This window comes from Acomys russatus, chromosome 24 (genome assembly GCF_903995435.1).
Source record: "Acomys russatus chromosome 24, mAcoRus1.1, whole genome shotgun sequence".
In the NCBI taxonomy this organism is placed as follows: domain Eukaryota; kingdom Metazoa; phylum Chordata; class Mammalia; order Rodentia; family Muridae; genus Acomys; species Acomys russatus.
This window is the reverse complement of record NC_067160.1, coordinates 52,182,220-52,209,164: the sequence shown is the minus strand read 5'-3', so window position 1 is coordinate 52,209,164 and position 26,945 is coordinate 52,182,220. Positions and strand designations below refer to the sequence as shown.

The 26,945-nt window shown below is 48.0% G+C and overlaps 1 protein-coding gene across 1 annotated transcript in view; it reads left to right on the top strand.

Annotated features, from left to right (window-relative positions):
* Positions 1 to 26,945, top strand: part of Gpr107 (G protein-coupled receptor 107) — a 63,209-nt gene that overhangs the window by 7,553 nt on the left and 28,711 nt on the right. The window contains exons 2-12 of the mRNA XM_051166170.1: positions 10,531 to 10,656; positions 11,791 to 11,841; positions 12,484 to 12,566; positions 15,051 to 15,190; positions 17,438 to 17,475; positions 20,226 to 20,282; positions 21,157 to 21,267; positions 21,670 to 21,803; positions 24,746 to 24,821; positions 26,044 to 26,117; positions 26,691 to 26,808. Coding sequence (XP_051022127.1) covers positions 10,531 to 10,656; positions 11,791 to 11,841; positions 12,484 to 12,566; positions 15,051 to 15,190; positions 17,438 to 17,475; positions 20,226 to 20,282; positions 21,157 to 21,267; positions 21,670 to 21,803; positions 24,746 to 24,821; positions 26,044 to 26,117; positions 26,691 to 26,808 — 1,008 coding nt within the window. The remainder of the gene's footprint in view (positions 1 to 10,530; positions 10,657 to 11,790; positions 11,842 to 12,483; positions 12,567 to 15,050; positions 15,191 to 17,437; positions 17,476 to 20,225; positions 20,283 to 21,156; positions 21,268 to 21,669; positions 21,804 to 24,745; positions 24,822 to 26,043; positions 26,118 to 26,690; positions 26,809 to 26,945) is intronic.

Genomic DNA, 26,945 nt, shown 5'->3' with positions numbered 1-26,945 from the left:
TACATTAATGTTTTGGAATGAAATTTCCATGAATATTCTATAACTTTGGATTTAAGGATTGTTTAAATGTAACTAATTTTTGCAGGTGTGCATGCCTGATGCATGTGTAAAGGCCAGACTAGGGTGTTGAATGTCCTCCTCCATCTCTATCACCTATTCCAGGGTTTTTCTGAACCTGGATTTTATGTCCTTAAGGCTGGAAACTAGCAACCCTAGGAGTCCTCATGTCCCCTCAGAGCGGGGGTTACAGATGTCTTGGGGATGCATAGCTTGTTATGGGGGTGATGGGATCTGAACATCAGCCCTTGTGATTGCGGAGTAAGCTCTCTTCACTGTTGAAAGATCTCTTTTCAGCCCCAAGAAGAATTTAAAAAACAAATGCACGCACACATACGTGTGTGTGTGTGTGTGTGTGTGTGTGTGTGTGTGTGTGTGTGTGGTTTTTTTTTTTTTTTTTTGGTTTTTCAAGACTGGGTTTTGAGACTCTGTCTCAAAAACCAAACAAAATCCATACTCTAAACCAGGTGTGGAAGTGTACATCTATATTACATCCCAGTGCTCAAAGGACAGACAGGAAAATGGCGAGTGTGACGCCAGCCTGGGTAACTCTCTTCCTGAAACTTGCTTTGGTGAGAGTAGGATTGGTCAGAAAACCCTTTAATAGCAGATCTTAAACACACACACAATGATTAATTTTACTATTCTTTTTTCCCATCTAAATTGAGCAGAGTTTGGCGTGTGGTCTGTGATGTGACCTGCCCAGTGTGGGTTCTCCATTGTTCAGCTGCTTTCAGCATCTCAGGGAGTGCCGTGATGCTCTCGGACACTCTGGTCCTCGGCCAGTTTGCCTGCATGTGGAGTTCAGTGGGGAGTCAGAGAAGACTCTCCTACCTAGTGATAGTTACCGTTGACTGTGCTCATACAGTTTCACACTGCAAACACTAGTGACACGGGATGCAAGTTTCTCTCTCTCTCTCCCCCGCCCCTCTGTTTTTTTGTTTATTTTTTTCAAGACAGGATTTCTATGTATAGCCTTGGCTGTCCTGGACTTGCTTTGTAGCCCGGGATAGCCTTGAACTCACAGCAATCCTCCTGCCTCTGCCTCCTGGGTGCTGGGATTAAAGGCGTGTGCCACTATGCTCAGCTATACATACATTTTTTTATACTATCAGGAGGGCTGGGGGAAGAGGCTCGGATGGTAATGTGTTTGACTTATAAGTTTGGGGATCTGAATTCAGTCTCTAGCATGCATGTAAGAATGCTAGGCATGGTGGCGTGCATTGTAATCCCAGTGGGAAAGCAGAGACAGGAGGACCCCAGGGACTCAGTCAGTCAGTCAGTCTAGTCTGTGAATCCAGGCAGTGAGAGTCTGTATCTCAAAGAAGATAGAGGTGTTTGTGAGGATAGAGCTTGAGGTTGTCCTCCAGTCTTGCTGTATGCAAAGACACACATACAAGCATGAAAATTAAATAACTATTACCAATAAAGATTGACAAGTTTTCTTCAGAATTAAAAAACAAAACCCAAATATGATAACCGGTACCACACAATTAAAAAAAAAATTAAAAGACCAGATGAGAGAGCTGCGACATAAGGTCAAAGGTGAGCTCTCAGGCTGGTGAGAGGGCTGAGCAGGAACCACACTTGGAACAAGCCTGAATTCAATCCCTGGGGCCCTTTAAAGGTAGAAGGAGTTGACAGAACTGTCTTCTGACCTCTGTACCACACCCATGTTCCCAGCATGCATAAGGGATGTTTCACAACCCCAGCTCCAGGGCACTTGACATTCTCTTCTGCCTCCAAGGACACCTCCATGGGTATACATGCGCCAGATCCACAGACAGACAGACACAGGCAGTAATAAAAATAAATCTTCAAAAGCCAGTTCAAGAACGACCTAATATGAATAAGCACACGATACATAAACAAAGAGATCTCATGAAAGAGAAACAGCTAGTTAACAGACACGGAGCACAGGCCTTCAGAAAATGTAAACTGAGTCACCAGCAGCTTGATTTTCCCTGAGATTGGGAACCAGGAGGTCGGGCATCTTGGTTGGTGAGGATGTAAGGGGCAGGACTCTCCTGGACTTTGGAGATTCGGGTTGCAGTTTCTAAAAAGCCCTGAGTTTCACAGCTAGATTCACATAGCCTAGCAGCCAGCGCATGTATGAGAAGAGGCCCAGGCCCAGGCCAGACATGTGGTGACAGTAGCCCCCTAGAAATGGCTGTGTGCCCATGTATGTGGAGTGTGTGTGTGTGTGTGTGTGTGTGTGTGTGTGTGTGTGTGTGTGTCACATAGAGTCCACGAAGGAAACACTGTTGCTGAAAATGGAGTCATTATTGATGTATCCAGATTTTAAAACTGACACTATGTGATAGTTATAGGTCTTCATGGAGGTCCTTCCTTCTTCCTTCCAACCATCCTTCTGGGCTTTGCCACTTTGTCAAGGCTAGTTTATTTTTTGTTTGTTTGTTGCCCAGGCTAGTTGTAACTTGCCACCCTCTGACATAGCCTGACACTTAGCTGCAATTGTAGGCAGTTGTCACCAAGCCTTGCCAGGACTAGGGTTTTTGTTTTGAGACAGGGTCTCATTCATCTCAAGCTAGCCTCAAACTTGTTAAATAGCTGAGAATTGCCTTGAACTTGTGATCCTCTTGCCTCTATGTCCCCAGAGACTGTTTTTAGATATGCACCACAGTTGGTTTATTCAGTGCTGGGGACCAAAACATGGCCTCGTGCATGCAAGTACTCTGACAAGTGAGCTACACCCTGGGCTCTAGAGACTCTTTTGTTTGCTTTTTGAAACAGGGTCACATTCTATAGCTCAAGAGTAGCTTGGTATTCATCTAGTTGAGGCTGGCTTTGAACTCATGGCAATCCTTTTGCCTCAAGCTTTCAGAGCAGTAGACTATTGAGATGTGCCACGGTTCCTTGCTTGGAGATACAAGTTAAAAACTGAAAAAGGATCTAGTGAGGTTAGGGATGATAGAAAGACAACAGAGTTCCAGAGAGATGCAGAGGACTTATTTTGTCCTAATGCTTTTTCCTTTTCTCTTTTCCCTCACTGTGATCTGGAGCAACTGGAATGCAGGCATCTGATGCTGCGACCTGTGGGGAGTTGAACTTGTTAGTCCTTTACTGGGTCAGCCTGCATGGACTGAGTGTTCTGTTGCCCACGTGCTTACCAGCACAGCACATGCGCAGCCTGTCTCCTGCCAACTACTAGTAAAACTGTGACATCTCATTTAAATCAACTGTTGGTGAGGTTCAGAATGTCAGCATGTTTGTTAGCTTTCTGTTGTCTCCCCGCCCCCACCCCAGATTCTCCTAGCTTTTTTTCCTTTTCCTTAAAAATTATTTTTTTTACATAGACATTTATATTATTACATATATGTATTACACATACATACAATAAACTACCTACAGCAAGAAGAACCATGAAACAATCAGGAATTATATAAATGTTACATTCATAGTGTTTTGGCTATTTGTATTTGGCAACTTTGAAGAAAACATCTTTCCTGTCTTGGTGAGTCTAAAATTCTGAATGTAAATCAATATCTATCATATCTCATCTCTATCAAGTCAAAACATCTATCTATACCTAACAATATCTTAACCCTTAAACAACTAAGCTTAATTGTAAAACTAAACTGTCTAGTCTTAACCCCATCAGAGACTAGAGAAGGAATAAAATTAATTACCAGAGTAGACAGGAAGTACAGGTTAGCAGCCTCCCAAGTGAGAAAATGACAGAGACACTTTGCTGCCTGAACGGTCACCCAAAACTCTCTCTAATGTTGGAGCATCGTCTCCAGCCTTCTGGCCCAGTGTATCTGACAGACATGTTTGTGAGGCAGGAACTATTGAGTATTGAGGACTTGCTTACCCTGTCTTGGCAGAGTTTGGCTGTAGACTCTGCCTGTATCCAAGTTTGCCCATTTTTAGGCAGAATTCTGTCTGTGGCCAAAAAGGGAACACTCTGCCCAGTGGCTGGTTGCCACATTGAAGCCATCTCCATAAGGAGGCTCACTGATGCTCATCATCTTCTCTGAGGTAGGCTGGGTGCTGCCAGGAGCTAACCTGTCTTATTGTCAACGAATCTTTAAAATAATAAAAACATCTTTAAATGCCATATTCTGTAGGTCTCTGAGGTTTTGGAAGACCTAATCTAGCTATTTTACCTTATCTTTCTATAAAATCACACCTATCTGTTAAACCTAGGATGTATGTTCTTGTGATAAAAATAGACTGGTAATTGACATGACCATGATTTGATCAACTAACAATTAACTTGTATTAATTATCCTAAGCTGCTTGCTGTAGCCCTTTTTAAATTTTTTTTTTTTTTCGAGACAGAGTTTCTCTGTGTAGCCTTGGCTGTCCTAGATATGCTTTGTAGACCAGGCTGGCCTCGAACTCACAGTTATCCACCTGCCTCTGCCTCCCGTGTGCTGGGATTAAAGGCGTGCGCCGCCACCGCCCTTTCAAAGCATTGGAAGTAAACCTTGTATTATAACTGAGTTGTATGGGTACAGTACTTAATATTAGACTAGAAGTATATATAATGTATGTGAAGAATAATCTTAAATTTGAATTCTATTCCAATGTATCAAAATTAAACTTATTTTACACCAATATACCAAATTCTATGCCAGTAAATTAAAAATAACCTTATGAGTAACAATGAAGTCATTAAGTTGAGGTGTAGATTCCATAATCGAGTTTTTGTCCTATTGTCCCTATATATTTCTATATTCCCCCTTTATTCATTTATTTTTAGTTTTTCAAGACAGGGTTCCTCTGTGCAATCTTGGCTGTCTTGGACTCACCTTACAGGCCGGCCTCAAATTCATAGTGATCTGCCTGCCTCTGCCTCCCAAGTGCTGGGATTACAGGCGTGCACCACCTTCTTTCTTTTCAACCTATCTCCACACCTAAGAGAGAAAGATAAAGGAAAAGAGAGACATCCCTAAGTCCAACTTTGTTTTCTCTCTAAATAAGACCAATAGTAACTTATATCCAACCCCCAATGAAAAGATACATCTATAGCCCAAGAAGCAATAAAACGAAGCTATCCAACCCCTCTTAAGGGAAACGGGGCTTCATGCTCTTAAGGTTTCTTCCAGCTGATTTGGGACGAATAATAAAATTGGGGCCCAAATAAAATTGGGAAGAATGGTTAAACAAACTAGAAATAGCATTTGTGGTCCAGTTTCTAAATGTTGAGAAATTCCAGGCTTGATTAAAATCCTGTGTGGGACAGTCTGAAATGCTGGACCTATTGGGATTGAAAGCTTTCTTCAAGGCTGTCCTGGGAGCTGTCCTGTTCTGATGAAGAACAGCAACTGAAGCACTTGGTGCTGGAACATGAAGGATGCAGGATGTCAGTGTCCAGCAATGCTGAGAGGAATGAATCCTGTCAGGTCTGATCCAGTGTCAGTGTCCAGTATTTTTGTTCTGAAAACATATAATTTCTCACAAGTATTATTTTCTTTTGTCTTTTTTAAACTTTTAGGTGAGCCTGAGTTTTTAAGGCAACTTAACTTTAGTAAGAATTCACCTTCTGAGCCAGGCATGGTGGCACACACCTTTTTTTCTTTTCTTTTCTTTTCTTTTCTTTTCTTTTTTTTTTCTTTGAGACACGGTTTCTCTGTGGAGCCTTGGCTATCCTGAACTCACTTTGTAGACCAGGCTGGCCTCGAACTCACAGAAATCCACACGCTTTTAATCCCAGCACTTGGCAGATGTCTGTGATACAGAGATCTCTATTATATATAGCCATGGCTATTACACAGAGAAACCCTGTCTCGGGGGGAAAGTTCATCTCTTTTCTTGTTCTCTTATACAACCTACATACTACATTAAACTTTTGTTTTGAAACAAGATCTTACTAAATAACATATAGCTCTGGTTAACCTGGAACTCACTGTGTAGCCTAGGTTGGCCTGGAACTCATAGAGACCCATCTGCCTTTGCCTCCCCAGTGCTGGGATTAAAGAATAAAAACAATTGTTTTTGAGATAAGGTCTGTATAGCCCCGGCTGGCCCTCACCCTGCTATCCTTTTGCCTCAGCCTTCCTAGTGCTGGGATTACAGGTGTGTTTTGCCACATCTGGCTTTAATGATTTATTTTGTTCTTTTAAAATTTTTATTTACCTAATGCGGGGTGGGCTTCCTCGTGCTTTGTGAGTATGTAGGCATTGGAGCGCCACTTGTGGGAGCTGGTTCTCTCCTTTCACCATGTGGGTCCCAGAAACTGAACTCAGGTCGTCAGGCTTGGCAGGCAAACAAGTGCTCTACTTACTGAGCTGTCTCGTAGGCCCTGATGTGTTTGAGGCAAGGTCTCTAGGTAGCCTCGGCTGGCCTGTGACCTCAAACTCAGAGACTCGTCTGCCCCTGCCTCTCCAGAGCTGGGGTTAAAGGCGTCTCCACCACACCTGGCTTCTAAAATACAGTTTAGGTTAACAAAATACGTAGATTGTTGAAAGTAAGAGCAAGCATTCAGACCACCTGGACATACTCCAGCATGAAGGCTGCATTGTCTCTCTGATGAGGGTGTCTAGACTCAGTGTGGTGCTGAACATGCGCGGTCCCAGCACTGCATTTGCAAGGCGGAAGGAGGAGGAATTTGAGTAGAAAGTCAGTCTGAGACTCTCAGGGAGACCCTGTGTCAAAGACAAACAAAAACAAACAATGGTACATTAATCAACAGCTGTTTCATCGTTAAGCTGAGGCTAACCCATTGTTTGGATTGTTGGCAGAGTGCCTGTAACGATCCCTCTTAATTCTGACCTTGTTTGGGTTTGTACCTGCAGTGATGCCGTCCATTCATTAATTCACGCAGGCTCCAGCCTAGCATCTCACTCACACACTCCAGGCAACACGCTGCCCCTGAGCTGCATCCTCGTGTTCCTGTGACCTCGACTTTTCATAGCTGAATGATCTTGTTGAATTAACCTGATATGCAGCTTACTATGATTAAGAGTATACAATACTGTTGGTTTTTTCTCATGACCCACATTGGATATACACACTAAGATACCTGTAGATGAAACGGTGGGTCCGCTGGGATTTGTTCCTCTAAGTGTGTGTGTGTGTGTGTGTGTGTGTGTGTGTGTGTGTGTGTGTGTGTGAAGGGACAGACCTGCCACTTTCAACTCTGTGTAATGCAGACTAGTTCAAATTGCTTGGGAAAGGCATGCAATGAGTAAGAGGCCAGGTGCAGAGTTCCCACCTGGGCAGGGGCACCGGTTCTGCCTCTTCTGTGAGCTGAGCAAGCTTCACCTGTCTGGGCATGTTTCTTGTCAGTGGCCTGAGCAGCTGAGCACCTGCCTTGTGTAGTTGTAGGGAGCAGCATGGTATTGCCCAGAGCTCTTCAGGGCCGCTGGATCCAGTTTAAGGGAGATGGCCAGTGGTTGGTGATGGCGTCTTCTCTGTTGCTGGTGTCTGGCAGGGTCAGCCTTGGGATGCTTCGGCGGATGCTCTCTTCCTGTCTCCTCTCCCTTTACTGTGGAGTAGTCAAGGAGAACAGCAGGGAGGGAAGGCAGGACTGCTGAGCTCCCACCTGACTGCTCATCCCCCTGAACTCCTGATCCTCCTGCTCTGCCTCCCATGTGGGGCTGTGGGTGTGTGTTGCCATGTCAGCTGCCTGCTGCCTGAAAAGTACACAAGACCCAGTTCTTATGGAGCCTCTGGGAGTCTTTCTTTCTTTCTTTCTTTCTTTCTTTCTTTCTTTCTTTCTTCCTTTCTTTCTCACTCACTGTGTAGCCCTAAGCTGTTCTGGAACTCACGTTTTAGGCAAGGCTGGCCCTTGAACTCACAGAGATGCAGCAGCCTCTGCCTCCCGCGTGCAGGGGGCATCAAAGGCATAGGCCACTGTGTCTGTGTGAGCTTCCTACAGGATAGATGAGTAGAAGAAGCATACTCTTAAAATTTAAATCTGGGGCCAGTGGGCTGTCTCAGCAGGTAAGGCCATTTGCCATCAAGCCTGGTGACCTGAGTTCAGCCCCTGGGCGCCACATGTTGAAAGGAGAGTCTGGACTCCACAAGCTGTCTTCTGACTTTCCCTTCGTACTGTGACATGTGAATATACACACAAGTAAATAAGCAAAATGCAAGTTCCATACGTGATAGAAACGCACAACTTAATTTATTTCCACAATACAAACATAGTATAGCCAGCAGGACAGAATTATTGGTACTTTCAGAATTTTCTGAAGCTTTGCTTTCCCTCAAGTGCCTGGAAAGTCATTTTCTCTGGGAAACAGACCCTCCTGACCATCCCCTCCAGCTGTTTCATGTGTGTTTTGTGACTGGGCTTGCTTTGCTGGGGTCCTGAGCTACTGTGGTGTGAGTAGGGCTGGGGGGCTCCCTTGCTCTCTGCAGTCCTGCCCAGAGGACTAAATGTCAGACTAGTCTCTGTCCTGTGCACCTGCAATGGTAGTGGGCATGCTGCCCTATGGAGAACAGGGGACTCACTCAGGTCACTTTCTGAAGGCCTTAATTCCACCCAGAAGGGCCAGGAGCCTTCCCGCTTCCTGTTTTGTCCTTAGCAGTCCTCACAGTCCTGCAGAAGATCACTTCCCTGTGGGAGTGGGAGTTCGCCTGTCTCCCTGGGAAGTGAGAGGCAGCACACATGCTTTAAATGCTTGATTGAGCTCTGGCACTAAGGGAAACTCCCCGAGGACCAAAAAAGGGAAGAGGGAGTTGAACCCATTGAGTAGTGGAAGGGGGCAGGGAAGGGAGCCAGCGCCATTGCAGGAATCTGGAGAGCGAGAGCTTGGATTAGACCATTACTGAGGGCCAGTGCTCCAACCCAAAGCCAGCTAGGAAATAAAATCCTCCTGGTGGCAGCATTCCAGTGCCAATCTGGGCCATGTTGCTGTGGCTTATATTGGTCCTTCAGAGGGTCCCATTGACAGCCCCTGATACCTGGAAACTCCAGCTATAGGGCAGGGTCCCCTCAACAGCCTCTGCTGTGTGGGTCATTCCAGCTCCAGGGGTAAAGAGCCACCTGTCACAGACAGACCATGTAATTCCAGTTACATCACATGCTATGAAGTGCCCCCTGGCAGACAGTGTTAGAGGCTTTGCTGATATCCCGTCCTGGTTCTGGAATGTGTGGTCCTGCTTGAGATTGGGACATGGAGCCAGGCAGGGGTGGCAGCCATATATATTCCTGTGGGCTGTGGTTTTGCAGAGCCCAGTAGAGTCTGTCTCCACTTTCCTTGTTCCTGGAAGTGCCTCAGCATTAGCTTCTGTCCTGAAGGCCTGTCACAGTCTGTATCATTAAGGCTCAGATGAACATCCTTTAAAATTTGAGTTACAGTTTAGAAACGCCTGGGAGGAGCTGAGGTCAGTGGTGCATTCATACTTAATTCACCACTCCCTCCCTCCCCCTTCCAGAATAACTTTAATTTTTTAAATTGTTCTTTTTTTATTTTTTTGAGACAGGGTTTCTCTTCTCTGTGTAGCCTTGGCTATCCTGAACTCGCCTTATAGACCAGGCTGGCCTCAAACTCACAGCGATCTATCTGCCTCTGCCTCCTGAGTGCTGGGATTAAAGGCGTGCGCCACCACCGCCCGGCTTTAAATTATTCTTGATTACATATAGATGTATGTGTCTATATCTATTATGTATAGGTGTGTGCACATGGATGCGGGTGCTCACAGAGGCCAGAAGCAAAGGATCCCATAGTTACAGGTAGTTATGAGCCTCCTGAGTGGTTGCTGGGATCTGAACTCAGGTTCTCTGGAATAGCAGCAAATGCTCTCAACTGAGGCAGATCCCAGCTCCTATCCACCATAGTCTCCTCCTCCTCCTTTTTCCTTCTTTTTTTCTTCCTTCTTCTTCTTTCTTCTTCTTCTAGGGTCTCATTATGTATCCCTGTCATGTTAGAAACTGTATAGATGGGTTGGAGACATGGCTCAGTGGTTAAGAGCACTGCCTGTTCTTCCAGAGGTCCTGAGTTCAATTCCCAGCAACCACATGGTGGTTCACAACCATCTGTAATGTGATCTGATGCCTACAGGTGTACATGCAGGCAGAGCACTGTATACATAATAATAAATAAATTAATTAAAAAAAAAAAAAAAAGAAACTATGTAGACCAGGCTGTCCTTGAACTCACCTGCTGCTTCTGCCTCCTGAGCGGTGGGATTAAAGGTGTGTGCCATGTATCTTGGCCTCCTCTGTCAGGTTTTGAGTGCCTACCAGATGCCAGGTGCTGTTCTTTCAGGAAGAGCACAGGGGTGATTAAACCATGGTTCATTCTGCTGTGGAAGTCACATGTCACGTTGACTCTGACCACTTGGCCCCCAGAGCCCATACAAGTGTGCTGAAATGAACGAGTCCATACTTGGCTTCTGCAAAGCTTTGACGTCTGTGGGATTTCTGGAGAGTCAAGTTCAGCATTTGAAGGGTACTTTGTGACAGCTGGGTCTGTCCCACACCTATGGGTGTGAAGCTGGACGCCATAGTTTTCGAACAGGCTGACTAATGAGAAATCACCTTGATCTCTGTAGGACGATGTGAGGCATAAGGTCCACCTGAACACCTTTGGGTTCTTCAAGGATGGATACATGGTGGTCAACGTCAGCAGCCTCTCTGTGAATGAGCCCGAGGGAGCTATGGACAAGGATGAGGCAAGTGTCTTCCCATGGATCAGGGGTAACTCTTTCAGCCCTTCCCTTCTTGCCACCCTGTGTGGTAACACCAAACTGTGATACAGGAATCAGCTTTACCTCTGTACTTCCTGTGGTCAGTGCAGTGCTGGGGTGGGACCCAGGCAACATGGCAAATGCTATAACACTGAGCCATACCTTAAGTTGCCATGTTTTAAAATTACTTCTTTTTTTTTTTTTCTTTTATGGTTTTTCGAGACTTCTCTGTGTTATCTTGGCTGTCCTGGACTAGCTTTGTAGACCAGGCTGGCCTTGAACTCACAACGATCCACCTGCCTCTGCCTCCTGAGTGCTGGGATTACAGGCGTGCGCCACCACACTTGGCTTAAAAGTATTTCTTTATAGATCTATGTATGTAGTGATTTGTTTGCATGTACACCTGCATACCAGAAGAAGGAATTGTATTCTGTTATAGATGGTTGTTTTGAGCCACCATGTCGCTGCTGGGAATTGAACTCAGGACCTCTGGAAGAGTGTAGCAGCCAGCACTCCTGACTGCTGAGCCATCTCTCCAGCCTTGCAACTCTTTTATTTATTTATATATTTATTTATGTATTTATTTATTTTTATTGCATTGGTGTTTTGCCTGCATGTATGTCTGTGTGAGGGTTTCAGATCTTGGAGTTACAGACAGCTGTGAGCTGCCATGTGGGTGCTGGGAACTGAACCTGGGTCCTCTTAACAAGCAGTCATAGCTGGGTGTGGTGGCGCACGCCTTTAATCCCAGCACTTGGGAGGCAGAGGCAGGCGGATCGCTGTGAGTTCGAGGCCAGCCTGGTCTACAAAGTGAGTCCAGGACTGCCAAGGCTACACAGAGAAACCCTGTCTCGAAAAACCAAAAAAAAAAAAAAAGCAGTCATGCTCCTAACCGCTGAGCCATGTCTCCAGCCCCAGGCCCTGCAATTCTTGAATAAATGTCTAAGTAGTGATTTTACCTGAGCAGCTCTTTCCTTCTTCCAAGAGAGCACTTAAGAAAATGCAAAGCCAGGCCTAAGGAACTATAATTTCTGTGTTTGTTATTATTTGATGTTCTTGCTCTTTGGGTGAGAAAGGCATGGACAGCGTGAGGGACTTAGTGTTTCCTTTCTTCACTGGCCTCAGATCGGATTCAGTCTAGATCGGACCAAGAATGATGGCTTTGCTTCTTATCTGGTAAGTTGCTTTTTTTTTTTTTTTAAATTGTGTGTATTGGTATTTTGACTGCACGCATGCCCTTGCACCACATACTTGCCTGGTGCCGTCAGAGGTCAGGACCGTTGGCTCCCTGGAACTGAGTTAGACAGCTGTGGCCATATGGGAGCTGAGAAGCAGATTCAGGGCCTCTGCAAGAGCTTGCCAAGTACTCTTCATCGCCCAGTCATCTTTCTGGTCCCCCTCCCCCCTTTTTAAGGCACAGTAGGGGTTGTCAGGGTTGCATTCTATAGCCCAGGGTGACCTCAAACTTGGAGCAGGCAGTCCTCCTGCCTCAGTCTCCCAAATACTAGGATTACAGGCAAGAGCAGGCACACCTTGCATCCCAGACTAGCCTGGAGCACACTGGCCTTGAGTTCCTGGAGCCCCTACCTCTCTCTTACAGGTGCTAGGATTGCAAGTGCCTGGGGAGTTTAATGTCACAGCCTGACTGGTGTCCTCACTGGAGCTCAGGGTACTCTATGGCCCACAGTGCCTACCTATTCTGGAGGCGGGAGCCACTGTAGCGTGTAGGTTCCAGTGTTGTTAGAAGGAGCAGGACTTGCTCATCTGCCTTGTTGCCACAGTGAGTGCAGTGATGCACATTTGCTCTTCCTTTGGCAGGATGAAGATGTGAACTACTGTATTTTTAAAAAAAAGCCTGTATCTTCTGTCACTCTTCTGATCTTGGACATCTCCGGAAGTGCGTAAGTAACTCTGCAGCCCCTCTGCTCACCCTCAGTGTAGTGAGAGTACTCATCTGCCACGTACCAGTCCTATGCTGTGTGCTGGCCATGAGGTACATGCTGAGAGAGACAGGAGGAAGTCAGACGAAGTGCAAGCCAAGTGATGGCAGCCACGTAGAGGAAAGGAAGAGGAGGCGGGGGTCGCACAGCAGGGCAGGGAAGGACGGTTCCAGGTCAGGCTTAGGCAGGCAGCCGACTGTGAGTCAGCTTTTCTAGAGGAGTGAGAGCAGGAAGGGAGTCCACATCCGCAGGAGACGGGGCACTCTGTGGAATAGCATGGTGCTAACACTGCATCAGCACCCGAGTTTGCTGCTGGGGAGCACACTAGAGGAAGCAGGTAAGAAACCAGACTGAATCCAGGCTTCTGCCACTCAGGCTGTGTAACTCAGGGATCACTGCCTTCTCCTACCTCACGGTAGTGGTGTTTCTTCTGTGAACTTGTCCTTGAGGGACTGCCGCAACAGAGCATGGCTGAAGGCCTTCTGTCCTTCTGCACTCCAAAAAAAAAAAAATAGGTGGTTGATGAGGATTCTGACAACTCAGTCTTTTTAATAAAAACACTGGAACTTAGATGAATTAGGGGAGTTGGTGTTTTCAAGTTAGGTACATTTCCATCTGGCTGTTGCCTGGGTTTTGTGTCTGTGTGTGTGTTGGGGGATGGGGCAGCAGGAGCTGATGTTGCATATATTTCTCAGTCACACCCCACCCTACTGCCACCCCTGAGTCAGGAGCTCCATCTGGGGGCCAGGCTGGCCTTCAACTAGACATCCACCTGCCTCTGCCTCCTGAGTGCTGGGATTAAAGGTGTGTACGCCTTTAATTAATTCACTGGTCCCATTAGTCAGGAAGCAGAGGCAGGCAGGTCTCTGTGAGTTCAAGACCAGCCTTGTCTGTGTTCTAGGACAACCAGGTCTACACAGAGAAACCCTCCCTAAAAAAAACCACAAGAAAGAAAAAGGTATGCACTACCATGCCCAGCGCTCTACTTTGTTTTCTTGATGAAGAATCTCTCACTGAGCCTGAATCTTTGCTGATTTACCTGGACTAGCTGGCTAGTAAACTTGAGGAGTCCTCCTGTCTCCACCCCCCAGCACTAGCATTGCAGGCCGACCTCACATGCCTCACTTTTACACATGGGTTCTGAGGATCAAGTTCATGTCCTCATAATTTGGAGGAAGCACCTCCATGGCCCAGCCACCCCAACTTGTATGTAACCTCTCTCTCTCTTTCTTACACTTAATTACTTATGCATGCTGGTCAGAGCATATGGCAGTCAGAGAGCAGTTTGTGGGAGGCCTCCACTGTGTAGGCATCGGGGATTGAAGTCAGGCTGTCAGGCTAAGCCACCAGTGCTCGTCCTGATGAGCTAGCTCTCTGGCCCTGTGTATAATGGCTGAGGGAGCCTTCAAAAGGCTGTGAGTGAAGAACACGGTGTGCAGATTGTTTTCAGACAGAGGAAGCTCCCAGTGAGCTTCATATCGCGTCCACAAGCAGGTGGTGAACATCCCGTCCTTCACTGTCCAGCTGGACTCCCAGAAGCACACTGACTCCTCCCTCCGTTCTCCTTCCGGGGGGGTGGGGCGCCCAGGCCGAGTGAGAGGAAGAAAGCCAAGAAAGGCCAGGGTGGCGGCGCTGGAGCAGGTGGTGATGAGGAAGAGGATTCAGTTGATACCTTCCTGGACTGGAGGACTGTCTAGTTTTCCAGTTGACTAATAAAACAGTTTACACTTGAGATGGGGGGTAGGAGGAGGAAGAGGAGGAGGAGAGAGGGTACTGGATAGATGGCTCAGTGGTTAAGAACACTCACTAGTCTTGCAGAGGATCCACGTGTGGTTCTCAGTATTCACAAAGCAGCTCACAAACACCTGCAACTTTACTGCGGGGGGTTGGAAGCCCTCTTCTGGTCTCTGCAGGATCCTGCGTCATATAGTGCACATAAACTCACATGTGCGCACACAGACACATAATCTGTGAAACAAGAAGATGAGGAAAGTTGGAAATGGCTTTTAGACCAGTAATTAACAGTGTCCTCACAGAGAAACCCTGTCTCGAAAAACCAAAAAACAAACAAACGAACAAACAAAAAAAAAACAAACCCAAAAACAGTGTCCTCAGCGCCTCTCACAATTCTCTGGACTTCACCTGACTGTGTTGTAGAGGCTATGTCTTCTGTGTCTCTTTTCACTAGTTATCTGAACACATTAAGAACCCTTAAGGGAGCCGGGCGTGGTGGCGCACGCCTTTAATCCCAGCACTCGGGAGGCAGAGGCAGGCGGATCGCTGTGAGTTCGAGGCCAGCCTGGTCTACAAAGTTAGTCCAGGACAGCCAAGGCTACACAGAGAAACCCTGTCTTGAAAACTAAAAGACAGAGCTGGAATGAAGTGTAATGTGTACTGAAGGCTGGCGCGCTGCTCTGAACTGCCCTTTCTGTCTTCCGTGCGTAGAGTCAAGGTCAGACCCCCATCAGAAGCTGGCACCCAGTTACCAGAGATTGTCTTCAGCAAGGATGAGAAAGTCCTGAGTCGGAACCAGGAGCCTGCTGTCAGCTCCACCCCCGAAAACAGCAAGGCGCAGAGGACCCAGGGTAAGCCTGCTTTGGAGAGATTTTGTTTTCAGGAACCGCAGCCTGGTCTGTGTTGTCTGAGCACTGTGCGCTGGAGGCCACACAGAATGAACACAGAAGAAGCCTGTGGAAGAGAGGAAAGAGGCCCCTCCAATGCCCCGGCTTAGCACTTTGGTAATTGTCCCTGGCTGGCCTATTTCCTCAGTCTAGAACATGTCATCTCATAGCTCCTAGTCACATGTATGGCCTGTGCATTGGCTTGTTTTATTCTACCTGACTGTCCTATAGATGATGTTGTCACTTGCTCGGCCTTTCCCCTAAAGTGATACATCGTCATCCTCAGACTTATCCAGGTGTTGTGTAGGGGCTGGAGAGATGGCCCAGCAGTTGAGAAACCTTGTTTCCCTCCAGAGGACCCAAGCTCACCTCCCAGCACCCATGTCAGGTGATTCACGAAGCTGTAACCCAGCTCCAACGGACCCAAAGCCCTTCTGGTCTCCCCAGGCACTCACACACAAGGCGTTCTCTCTCTCTCTCTCTCTCTCTCTCTCTCTCTCTCTCTCTCTCTCTCTCCTCTCCTCTCTCACTCTCTCCCTCCTCTCTCTCTCTCTCCTCTCCTCTCCTCTCTCTCTCCTCTCTCTCTCACACACACACACACACACACACACACACACACAGATGGGTCTTTTTAGAAAGAAGAATTCTTGTGTGTGTAGTACTGTCTTTTGGTTAGTGAAGCTGGGATCCTTGGAATGTGGACTCTGCATTCCACACCAGCTGGTGGTCTGCATCCCTCAGCGTGCAGGTGAAGTGCAGGAGCTAATGCTGGAATCCTGGGTGCTTGTCTAAGTGCTGAGCACTGTGCATGTGCTCAGTCCTAGTACTTGGGAGGCCGAGGCAGGAGGAGCACTTGGGTTCAGTTAGGGCAAGCCCGTGCAGCACAGGGAGACCCAGTTTGGAGGGAAATGCTAAAACAGAAAGGCAGAAGAGACCGTGCTGGATTTTGTTTTCCTTGGGCAGTGTTTTGGGGTCTGTGTGACTGGGCCTTGAGCGCCTGCTTCCTGGGCCGCACTCTCTGTTCTCAGGCAGCTCTTGCTGCGGCTGCGCCTCCCTCCAGATGTTGTTGGCATGCTGATGAACTGTCGGTCCTGTATGGTGACTCCCACACATCCTTTCACGGTCACTTACCACTTATGTTGTCATTTAGTTTCCCCTCCAGTTGTGGAAAGTTGATGTCAATTAAGAGTCACTGGAGCAGGGGGGGGGGGGGAGGGGCAGCTCCGAGCCTGTGCCCTGGCCCTGCCTCGCCGAATCCCTCATGCTCACAGGAACACTCTCTCCTACAGTTGTCCTAGACTGCCTTCCCCAGGAAGGGGGTCCTTTGCCCACTCTGTTCCATGAAAAAAGCTGGGAGCAATTTTGTTTTTGAGACAGGATCCCATAGCCCAGGCTAGCTTTGGGTGTTCTGTGTAGCTGAGGATGACCCTGAGCTTTGGGGTCCTTCCCTAGCCATCTGCTCTTAGCTTCTTTTTGTGGTGTTTTTTGTTTTTTGCTTTGTTTTGTATTTTCCGAAACAGGGTTTCTCTGTGTAGCCTTGGCTGTTCTGGACTCACTTTGTAGACCAGGCTGGCCTCGAACTCACAGCAATTCACCTGCCTCTGCCTCCCGAGTGCTGGGATTAAAGGCATGCACCACCACGCCCGGCCAGTTAGCATTTTTTTTTTAATTAAAATATAATTATGTCATTTTTCTCCATTAGTAATCTTAATACACTGCTGTGGAGTGGGGGACACCCTAAAAACCAACAACAACAAAAAACAGGAGCCAGCAAGACATGTGTAAGTTGAGGCTGGCCGCACAGCTCGGTGAAGCCAGTGTGCCACGCTCTGGCCTCAGATCATCCTCAGCACCACACACTGAGTGTGGCCACACTAAGGTTCTCCTAGGAAACTGTGTCAGTTAGAGGCTGGTTAAACAACCCCTGGACATGATACTCAGAAAGCATAGAATGTTACTCCATGTGGCATTTCTGCCATGAACACTTTACCCAGAGGCCTTCCCGCTGTTTCTGCTGTGATTGGGGCAGTAGTGTTTGCAGTAGCCACTTTGATTTGCTGCTTCTACAGCCCAGTAATTCTGTCTAGCGACCTGAGGAGGTGGAGCCATGAGGTGTGTTTGTTTTGAGGGGATGCTAGATAAGGCGGAGCCCCGTAAAATGATGCTGAGCTGAGTTAGGCAGTGATGTCTTCTAAATGTTTGTGCTTCTAGATGCCTCGAAGGCTAGAAGAAGTGCAGTGGATTCAGAGGTAAGCACAGAACTTCCTGCTCAGCTTCGCTGGATGTGCATGTGTGCTTGCATGTGTGTGCATGACATGTGCTTGTGTTTGGAGAGACAGCAGCAACACACTGAAACAGTTTCAAAGTTACATGGAGTGCTGGATTGCGCAGCACAGAGGAGAGCAAGTGTAGGAGTGCCCCACCTAAGACAGATGTGGGATAACAAGGAGTATAGTGTGCTGACAGGCAGCCGTGGGAGGTCGTCATGAGCCTTTGATCAGGGTTGGTTTTGTTTTTGTTTTTTTTTTGTTTTTCCTTGTTTTGAGACAGGGTTTCTTTGTGTAACAACCCTGGCTGTCCTGGAATCACTTTGTAGACCAGGCTGGTGTCACAGAGACCCACCTGCCTCTGCCTCCCAAGTGCTAACTAGGACTAAAAGTGTGTGCCAGCACCTGGCTTTAATCAGGCATTTATTGGAGGTCATGATTCTGAAAGCATTGTGATGCTCAGACCCAGGAAGGGCCTGCTGTACTAAAACAAGTTTGAGGTGTCAGGGTCTGGACTAGGTAGAGGTTTGGAATGTAAAAGAGGATTCTGTCCTGGGGAGCTGAAGGAGCTGGAGGGAAGAACAGAGAGAGGTGTTGTGAGGGAAGTGACCCGTAGAACAGCAGAAGGGCTCGCTTCGGAGTGTCCTGTTTGCCCAGTGAGAGGACATTCAGCTGTGCTGTTTGTAGACAGACTCTCTTGTAGCCCAGGCTGGCTTTCACCTTGTTACATAGCTGAAGTCAGCCTTGAACTCCTGGTCCTCCTGCCTCTGCATCCCAAGCAAGGATTACAGATGCGCAAACCAGGCCTGGGTTTGTTTGCTTGTTTGGTTTCTTCCTTCTAACAGTTTTGTGAAAGTGTGCTTGGGGGACAATAAACTGCCCGTATTTACAGGGGCAGTTAATCAAGACAGTGGATGTGTTCATCACTTCAAAGGTCTTTGTCATCTACCCATCCAGTGCCCAAGAAACAGTCGCTGCAGTAGACAGCAGCTTTAAGGAGCCTTATGGCAGTGAATGGGGCAGGACGGGTCCTTTTGTCTCCTTTGTTCAGCATAACCACTGGAGTTAGTTTCTCTTGCTTCTGTGAGTGTGTAGCTGGGTTCTTCCCATGGTGTGGTATGGATCACTTGTGCAGATAGCAGCACTCCAGTATCTGCAGTCAGGAGCAGAGTGTAGGTGGGATGCTGGGCTCTGCCGAGGACAGCATCCTTGGTCCCACAGAAGCTTTAGAGAGACACTCATAGGAAGACTAGGGAGAGACTTACACAGCAGCCAAGGAAGAAAGAAATGAGAAAGGGGGGCTGCATTCGCTGAGACGGTGAATGTCCTTGTCAGAGCTCTTGATAAGAAGAAAACTTTTTTTTTTTTTTAGTTTATTTTTATGTGTATGAGTGCCCTAGTTAGGATTATTATTGGCATGATGAAATCACGTGATCAAAAGCAAGCTGAGGAAGAAAGGGTTCAATTGGCTTACATTTCTACATTATAGTCCACCACTGAGGGAAGTCAGGACAGGAACTCGTGCAGAGTTGGAACCTGGAGGCAGGAGCTAATGCAGAGACCATGGAGGGGTGCTGCTTACTAGCCTGCTCCAATTGCTTGTTCAGCCAGTTTTCTAACAGAACCTAGGACCACCATCCCGGGGATGGCAGTACCCACAATAGCATGGGCCCTCTCCCATTAGTCACTAAGTAAGAACATGCCCTACAGAGCCAGGCATGGTGGCACACACGCCTTTATTCCCAGCACTCGGCAGGCAGAGGCAGGCGGGTCTCTGAGTTCGAGGCCAGCCTGGCCTACAAAGTGAGTCTAAGATAGCCAAGGCTACACAGAGAAATCCTGTCTCGAAAAGCCCCCCACCCCCCCTCCAAAAAAAAAAAGAAAAAAAGAAAATGCTCTACAGCCAGATTTTTGGGTAGCATTTTCTCAGTTGAGTTTTCCTCCATTCAGATGACTCTAGCTTCTGTCAAGTTGATGTAAAGCTAGCCAGCCTAAGTGTCTCCCTGTGTATGTGTACACACCGTATGTGTGGCTGTGCCCATGCTGGCCAGGAGAGAGGGGTGGAGCCTGTGGAACTGTAATTAGAGTTTGTAAGTCACCGTGTGGGTGCTGGGAACCAAACCTGGGTTCTCTGCAAAAGCAGCGAGTGCTCCTAACCACTGCTGAGCCGTCTCTCCAGCCTGACTAGCTTCCATTTTTTGTTTGTTTGTAGACCAGGCTGGCCTCAAACTCACAGCGATCCACCTGCCTCTGCCTCCCAGAGTGCTGAGATTAAAGGTGTATGCCACCACGTCTGGCGATTTTTGTTTTATCAAGATATGGTTTCTTTGTGTAGCCTTGCCTGTCCTGGAACTTGCTCTGTAGACCAGGCTGGCCTTGAACTCAGAGATTTGCCTGCCTCTGTCTCCCAAGGGCTGGGATTATAGGCGTGTGCCACTACTATCCAGTTTAGCTTTACTTTTTTATTTTAAGTGTTGGAGTGTTTTGCCTGCATGTATGTATGTGCATCACATGCATGCAGTGTCCACAGAGGCTGAAAGAGGGCATGAGATCCCCTGGGATTGGATTTACAGACAGTTGTGAACTTCTGTTTTCTGGAAATTGAGCCTGGGACATCTGCAAAAATAGCCAGTGCTCTTCACCATCGAGCTATCTCTTCAGTCCCCCAATTGGATTTCCTAAGCATGTTTTCTGCCACTGTTGGCCTGAAGCAGATGTTTGTGTCTTTTTAGGCAACGGCAGAGAAATCCATCTCAATTCATAAGAATGGCGGGGCAGTTTCATTTCAGGTATGTGTCACCTTGGAGTAAAGTTGACTCCATCTTTGCCATGTGAAAGGGCAAGTCTTTCCTGGCACCTTGCTCGCGGGGATCCTAACCTGGGGTCACTATGTGTGGTCCTTGGGCTGCAGGACCACTCCCTTTGCCACCACTAGGCTGCTCACTCCATCTGTAACCAAGTTATGAGTCTCTGACAATGAGAAACTTCATAAAAGAGACAGGCCCAGATTCCAGTCCCGCTCTGCTTAGGTCCTTTTGTGACCCTCTGCCTCTCCCACCTGTCAGTCCATGCTGCCATCCACTCAGGGCGTGTCATGCCTGGAAGGACCTGTGCTAACAGGTGAGGGTGATGTAGTTTTAGAGGCCTTGAGCACCCTGCTTAGCCAGCCCAGTGTGGATGCTCTCTGACAGTGGCCCATGGTGCTTGGTGCTTTCCCCCTGTAGCCTCTGCTAACTTGGAAGAGCCATCGAGGTGTAACACAGTTACAGTGACACACACTGGCCCTGTGTGCATAGGACTTTTGATCAGTGTGGTAGTTCGTGGCCGATGGAGCCTATTGTTAACTTCTCAGAAAGTTAGTTGGCATGAAAATGAGATGCTATGTCTTTGGCTGTCTCCACTGACCTCCACAGAACGGTCACAGACAGGTGGATAGTGGAAGGGAGTTACAGAGCCTAGGCAGCCGGGCAGGTGATTACCACATGGCTCCTCTAGCTACCCGTGTATATTAGAGGCTCCCAGGATGACGACGACACCTTCCTTGACCTCTGCTCTGGGGGTTCCGAGGCCAGCTAACCTTCTGTCTGCTGGAACTTGTAACTTACTTCTGAGACTGGGAGCTGCAGCTGAGGCTGTGAACATGTCTTTCTTCTTCCCTTCCAGTTCTTCCTTAACATCAGCACTGGTGACCAGGAAGGCCTGTACAGCCTGTACTTCCACAACTGCCTAGGCAACAAGCTGAGGCCTCCTAACCAGGTCTCATTCAGCCTGAACGTGAGTGCCACATGGACATCCACAGGGATGCTGTCAGGCTGAGGCGCCTGCTTCTCCCTGAGAGTAGAGTGGGCTCTGTGGGAGGGTTTCTAGTTTATTTTGCTTTGGTTTTGGTGCTAGTGATGAAATGGGGCTTTGTGCATCCCGAGCGTACCCTCTGAAACGCTACTGTGAGAAAGTAGAGCTGGTCAGTACCCCTGCAGTGGGCAGGTGCTCCTGCAGAGGACTCATGAAGACAGAAGTGTGGGGCGAGATGGGCTGTGCCTACCAGCCCTGACTGTAGCACAACCTGCTTGTTACGGGCTGGCGCCCAGGCTCTCAAGCTGAAGGGAGACAGCTGTGAGTGTGTGTTGCTGACTGGGGATGCTGTTTCTAAGAGGGATGCACCTTCGCTGGTTTCAGATTGCTATCACTGAGAAGAACCCTGACAGCTACCTCTCTGCCGGGGAGATCCCTCTCCCCAAGCTGTACATGTCCATGGCCTTGTTCTTCTTTCTTTCTGGGACCGTCTGGATTCATATCCTTCGGAAACGAAGGTAAGTGTGGAGAGCTGCGGGATTTCATCCTCCTGGATTCTGCCTGTGTGTGCGGAGGGGGAGATGGCACTGAACAGCCAGCCCTGCTGTCCTCTTTTGTGTCTTTCCCCAAGACTCCGAGGCTAAGTGGGAGGTGCTGCCTGCTGTGCTGTTGGCTCACTCTTAGCGTTTTTGTTTAGAAAGCAGATCCAGTGGGTATGGTGGCTCATGCCTTTAATCCCAGCACTCAGGAGGCTGAGGCAGGCAGATCACTGTGAGTTCAAGGCCAGCCTGGTCTACAGAGTTCCAGGACAGCCAGGAAAAAGAAAGAAAAAAGGAAGGGAGGGAGGAAGAAAGAGAGAGAGAGAGATCCAGATGTTAGAGGAAACAAACACACAGCAATTAAAATTCAGTGTTGCCCCAGCAGAGACACTGTAGCCTGGATGCCTCCCACAGGGAGCGTGGTGGGTGGTCCCTTTCAGCTGTCCATCTTGAGAGCAGTTACTGATGAAGTCACTGCCCAAGATGAACCTTAAAGTCTTCAGCCCAAAGCCTCCCTGGACTTTCTCTATTGATGATTGCCAGGAGCTTTACCGTGGGAAAAACCCTTTTAGAATCTATCTGCCTTTCATCAGGACCCTTGTCCCCAAACCCTGGGGCTCTGACTTTCTGTTCTCTGTTGTTGAGGAAGTACCCGAATAGCTATGAATTCTCTATCTCCCTGCCCAGAAATCTTAGAACAAAATAATGTATTTTTACATTAAAGGTCTGTAGACTTGGGATGTGCACACAGTGTTACCCAAAACTCACAAGATAGCTAAGACACCTCTCTCTGGAGCATTGGGGCAGAAGCTGAAACTCTTGGGGTCTTGATTTCCTTTTAACAGACACCCAGAGTCTTGGACATAGTTCCTTTTAAAAGAAACTTCCATGCTGGCAAGATGGCTTACTGGGCAAAAGGCTTACTGGCTGCATAGCCTAATGACCTGGGTTCAGTCCCCTGGTTCCAATGGTAGAAGAGAAAACATACTCCTGCAATTGTCCTCTGACCTGTGCGTGTGCACCATGGCTCTCCCTGAGGCACATACTTTGCCTGTGACTTCCTGTCTGCTCTCCCCACCGTGTCTCTTTTCTCATCTGCAAAACTGGAGCAGTCGTAATTGCCCCTCTTCCTGCCGAGCCTCTCAACCTTAGATCTGCCCTGTCTTCTCTCGCTATATGAGAGGGCTTTGAACAGGATGTTGTGCAGATGAGATACTTCTAAACCTTCTTCCTTGCCCATCTTTTCTGGTTTTTTGAACTCAGCGTGGCAGTGTCGTTGTCTCGGCTCACTTGGATGAAATGGTGGCTACAGTTTTAAATGTGTAGTTAAGTGGGGCTGATCTGTTTTGTGCCAATCACGGTTTTAACTCTGTGTGGATGTGTACACATCTAAAAAGATGCAATTTAAGCCATAGATTGGAAGTGTGTGTCACATAGGCATATGTCCCCAAGGCTGCCAGGAGTATTTAGGACACTTGTTAGAGCGAGGAAGAATAAGAGACATAGTTATCACATAAATGTACTAGGCCCAGAGAGAGTGGAAGTGAGAGCAGCCAGTTACCTGGCTGAGCTGGGGGCTGGAGGGCGGGGATGCCTGCTGCTGCCTGTCTCTCCTTTCACGTTTAGTATGCCATGCACCCCAGTGTGAGTGAGCCGTGCTGGGCTGGCAGGGTGAGAGGCAGCTGATGGTTTCTAGTGCTTAGGTTAGCTGCTGTCCTAGGCTTGTTGAGGGCCTAATCAGAGTCGTTGCTGTGACTTCAGAGCCTTTCATTGTTCCACATGCATGCTTGAATGAGGACCACAAGTCAGACTTGCCAGGAAGTGGGGGTGGCCTTTCATAGTGGGCAGTGTTGCATTCTGGGTAAAGCCATTGCCGGTCGGTAGTGACACACTGCTCTGGCTTTGACTTCCTTTTTGATCTTCAAGCGAGGAGTCAACTCGAACAGGAAAGTACCCAGGAGATAAGCCCAGAAAGCCAGGGTGTGTCAGTGTCACTCTGTGGTGGGGTCTCATCACTCTACGCATGCTCCTCTCCCAATTGGCCATCCCACTTACTTCCTGTCCCTCCCCCACTTCTCCCCAGTCATGGAAATTCACCCCAATATGTTGAATATATAGTTTGGGACATTTGTATGTTCTTGTAACTAATATCTGTGGTATGCTGAGTTGTTTTGCTTTGTATATGTTTTACATTTATAGAAAGTGTTGTCTGCAGATACAACTGTTTAAATTCTATGACACTGCCAGGTGGTGGTAGCACACGCCTTTAATCCCAGCACTCAGGAGGTAGAAACAGGTGGATCTCTGTGAGCACGACCATTGTGGTAGGGAGCACGGCAGCAGCAGGCAGGAATGGTGCTGGAGCAGCAGCTGAGAGCTCACATCCTGATCCACAAGTGCAAGGCAAAGAGCTAAGTAGGAATCCTCCAACAAGATCACACACACTCCTGATCCTTCCTAAACAGCTCTACCAACGGTGGCCCAAGCACTCAACTCTATGAGCCTATGAGGCCACTCTCAGCCAAACTACCACGGACTCGTTCCTACAGGCAAACACTGCTTTGTTTAAAAAAAAAAAAAGACTTCATGTTTGTGGTTTGCGCAGATTGTACTTGCTGCTTGCTTAGAAATGTGCTTGATGGAGCCAGGTGTTGTGGCATACACCTGTAATCCCAGCACTTGGGAGGCAGAGGCAGATAGAGAGCTCTGTGTGTTCCAGGCCAGCCTGGTCTGCATAGTGAGTTCCAGGACAGCCAGGGCGGTGTAGAGAGGTCCTCTCTCAAAAAAAAAAAAAAAAAAAAAGAGGAAGAAGAAGGAAGAAAGAAAGAAAGAAAAAGAAGAAAAAATAAAAGTGCCAGATACTGTGGCTGCCCTTGGGGAAGAGCGGTCTTTTAATTCTTCTTTCTTCTCTCTCTCTCTAGGAATGATGTGTTTAAAATTCACTGGTTGATGGCGGCCCTGCCTTTCACCAAGTCTCTTTCCTTGGTGTTCCATGCAGTATGTATTAGCATTTGGAGCATTTATGAAATGGTGGATGTGCGTACTTGATTGGGAAAATAAGTTAGAAGTCAGGGGACAGGTGGACGATGAAGGGAGAGAATGTGGTTTTCATAAACCCGTCTGTGCCAGAGACCTGGCCACGGGGCCAGTGAGCTCAGCCTCCAGTCCCAATGCAGGCCACAGCCTTTCCAGAACACTGGCATCTATTATTTTATTGTTTCTGAGACAGTCGCATTCTGTAGCCAAGACTGACCTTGAACTTGCAGTGATGTTCCTGGCTCAGCCTCCAGAGTGCTGGGATTACAGAGCTGAGTCTCTGTGCACATCAAAGCTCCCCTTTCCTTGTTTCTGTCATCTGGAGATGAGTGTGCCCCCTGCTGGGCCATTCCTGAACTTCCCTTATTTTTCTCAACATCCTTGTATTCCAGTGAGTGAAGTTCAGTGTTAGTGCATTACTGGAGGAAAAACCCAGATCTTACAAAGATCAGGAATCCAAGAACTGAGCTTTGACTACTAAGAACTGGTGAACATCAAAGTGAGCTTGCCTATGGGGCCAAGATCAAGGTTTCCCTGATTTAGGGATCCATGGGTGTGTATAAAGCACACATGGGGGGCTCTTTCTTGCACTTGAAAGTGGGGTCATAGAAGAAAGTAAAAATATACCCAATTATAACAACCAGACATGGATACTACTTGGATAATCCCTGCCTTGGATTTAAGTTAAGAGATTCTCAGGAGGTCCCCTGAGCCACTTTAAAATCTAGATGCCTTTTAGAAAATGAAGTCTGTGTGCTACAGCCAGCTCTCCCAGTTTGCCAGGAGTCTGCCTCTTCAGTTAAAATGCTTGGCAGCCCCGCATGTCTAGCCGCAGGTTGTTGAAGCCAGGTGACTAGACGCGGGTCCTTCTACTGACACGCTGGCTGATGTCTTGCTGTGAGCTGCAGGACGTGAAGATGTGCTTGGCCAGGGAGGGAGAGAGTTTGCTAGTGTGAGTTGAGAGTGTGGCCTGGGCAGGGTGGTAGAGTCATTGATGCCCCTGTCAGCCTTTTTCTGTTAGCTGTGTACTCGCTGGTGACTTGGCAAGGGAGGCATTAGACAGTGGGGTGGACGGGCACAGCCCATCCCCCACCCCAGGATCTCTTGCCGTCATCATTTATTGCTTTGCCCTGCACTGCGGTGTGTGGCACAGCCTTTCTGAAACCCAGCTGTTTGATTTCAGATCGACTATCACTACATCTCCTCGCAGGGCTTTCCGATCGAAGGCTGGGCTGTTGTATACTACATAACTCACCTGTAAGTACTAGGTCCCCAAGACCGTGGCCGGAGTGCCTGCGCCATGAATTGCCTTCAGAGACACTAACGGCTAGAGCTGGGGGCTGGGCTCGCTTGGTAGAGAGGCTGCCGGGCATTCAGCAACCCACGGGCTCCTCCCCAGAACTGCATACATGAGGCATGGTGGCGCACACCATTGTCCTCGCCCTTGGAAGGTGGAGGCAGAGGCAAGAGGAGTAGAAGTTCAGATCATCTTTGGCTGCGTTTTGAGTTAAGAGTTTGAGCTAGCTTGGGTTACTAAAAAACAAAACAAAACAAAAACAAAAGAGAATAAAAAATTGGTGGGCCGGAGAGATGGCTTAGTTGTTAAGAGCACTGCCTGCCCTTCCAGAAGCCCAGAGTTCAATTCCCATGGTGGCTCACAATCATCTGTAATGTGCTCCTGTGTGTGCTTGCAGACAGTACTCGTGTACATAAATAAATACCACTTAAAAAGAAGATGGGGGGGTGTGATGATGGAGTGAGCTGACAGTGTCACTGACTGACAGACCCGGACAGAGCCTGATGGTATCTGCAAACTGTTCTGTCTTCCAGCCTAAAGGGGGCGCTGCTGTTCATCACCATCGCTCTCATCGGCACTGGCTGGGCCTTCATCAAGCACATCTTGTCTGATAAAGACAAGAAGATCTTCATGATTGTCATCCCGCTTCAGGTATGGGAGCCGGGGCTGCCCTGTCAGTCCACCTGGCTCTGGGCAGACCCACCCCAGGCCTGTCTGCAGGGAGTCAGCTCACTTGGAAACCTGAGTTTCTGCCATTCTAGGCCGCAGATAGGGCCTTTTTTTTTTTT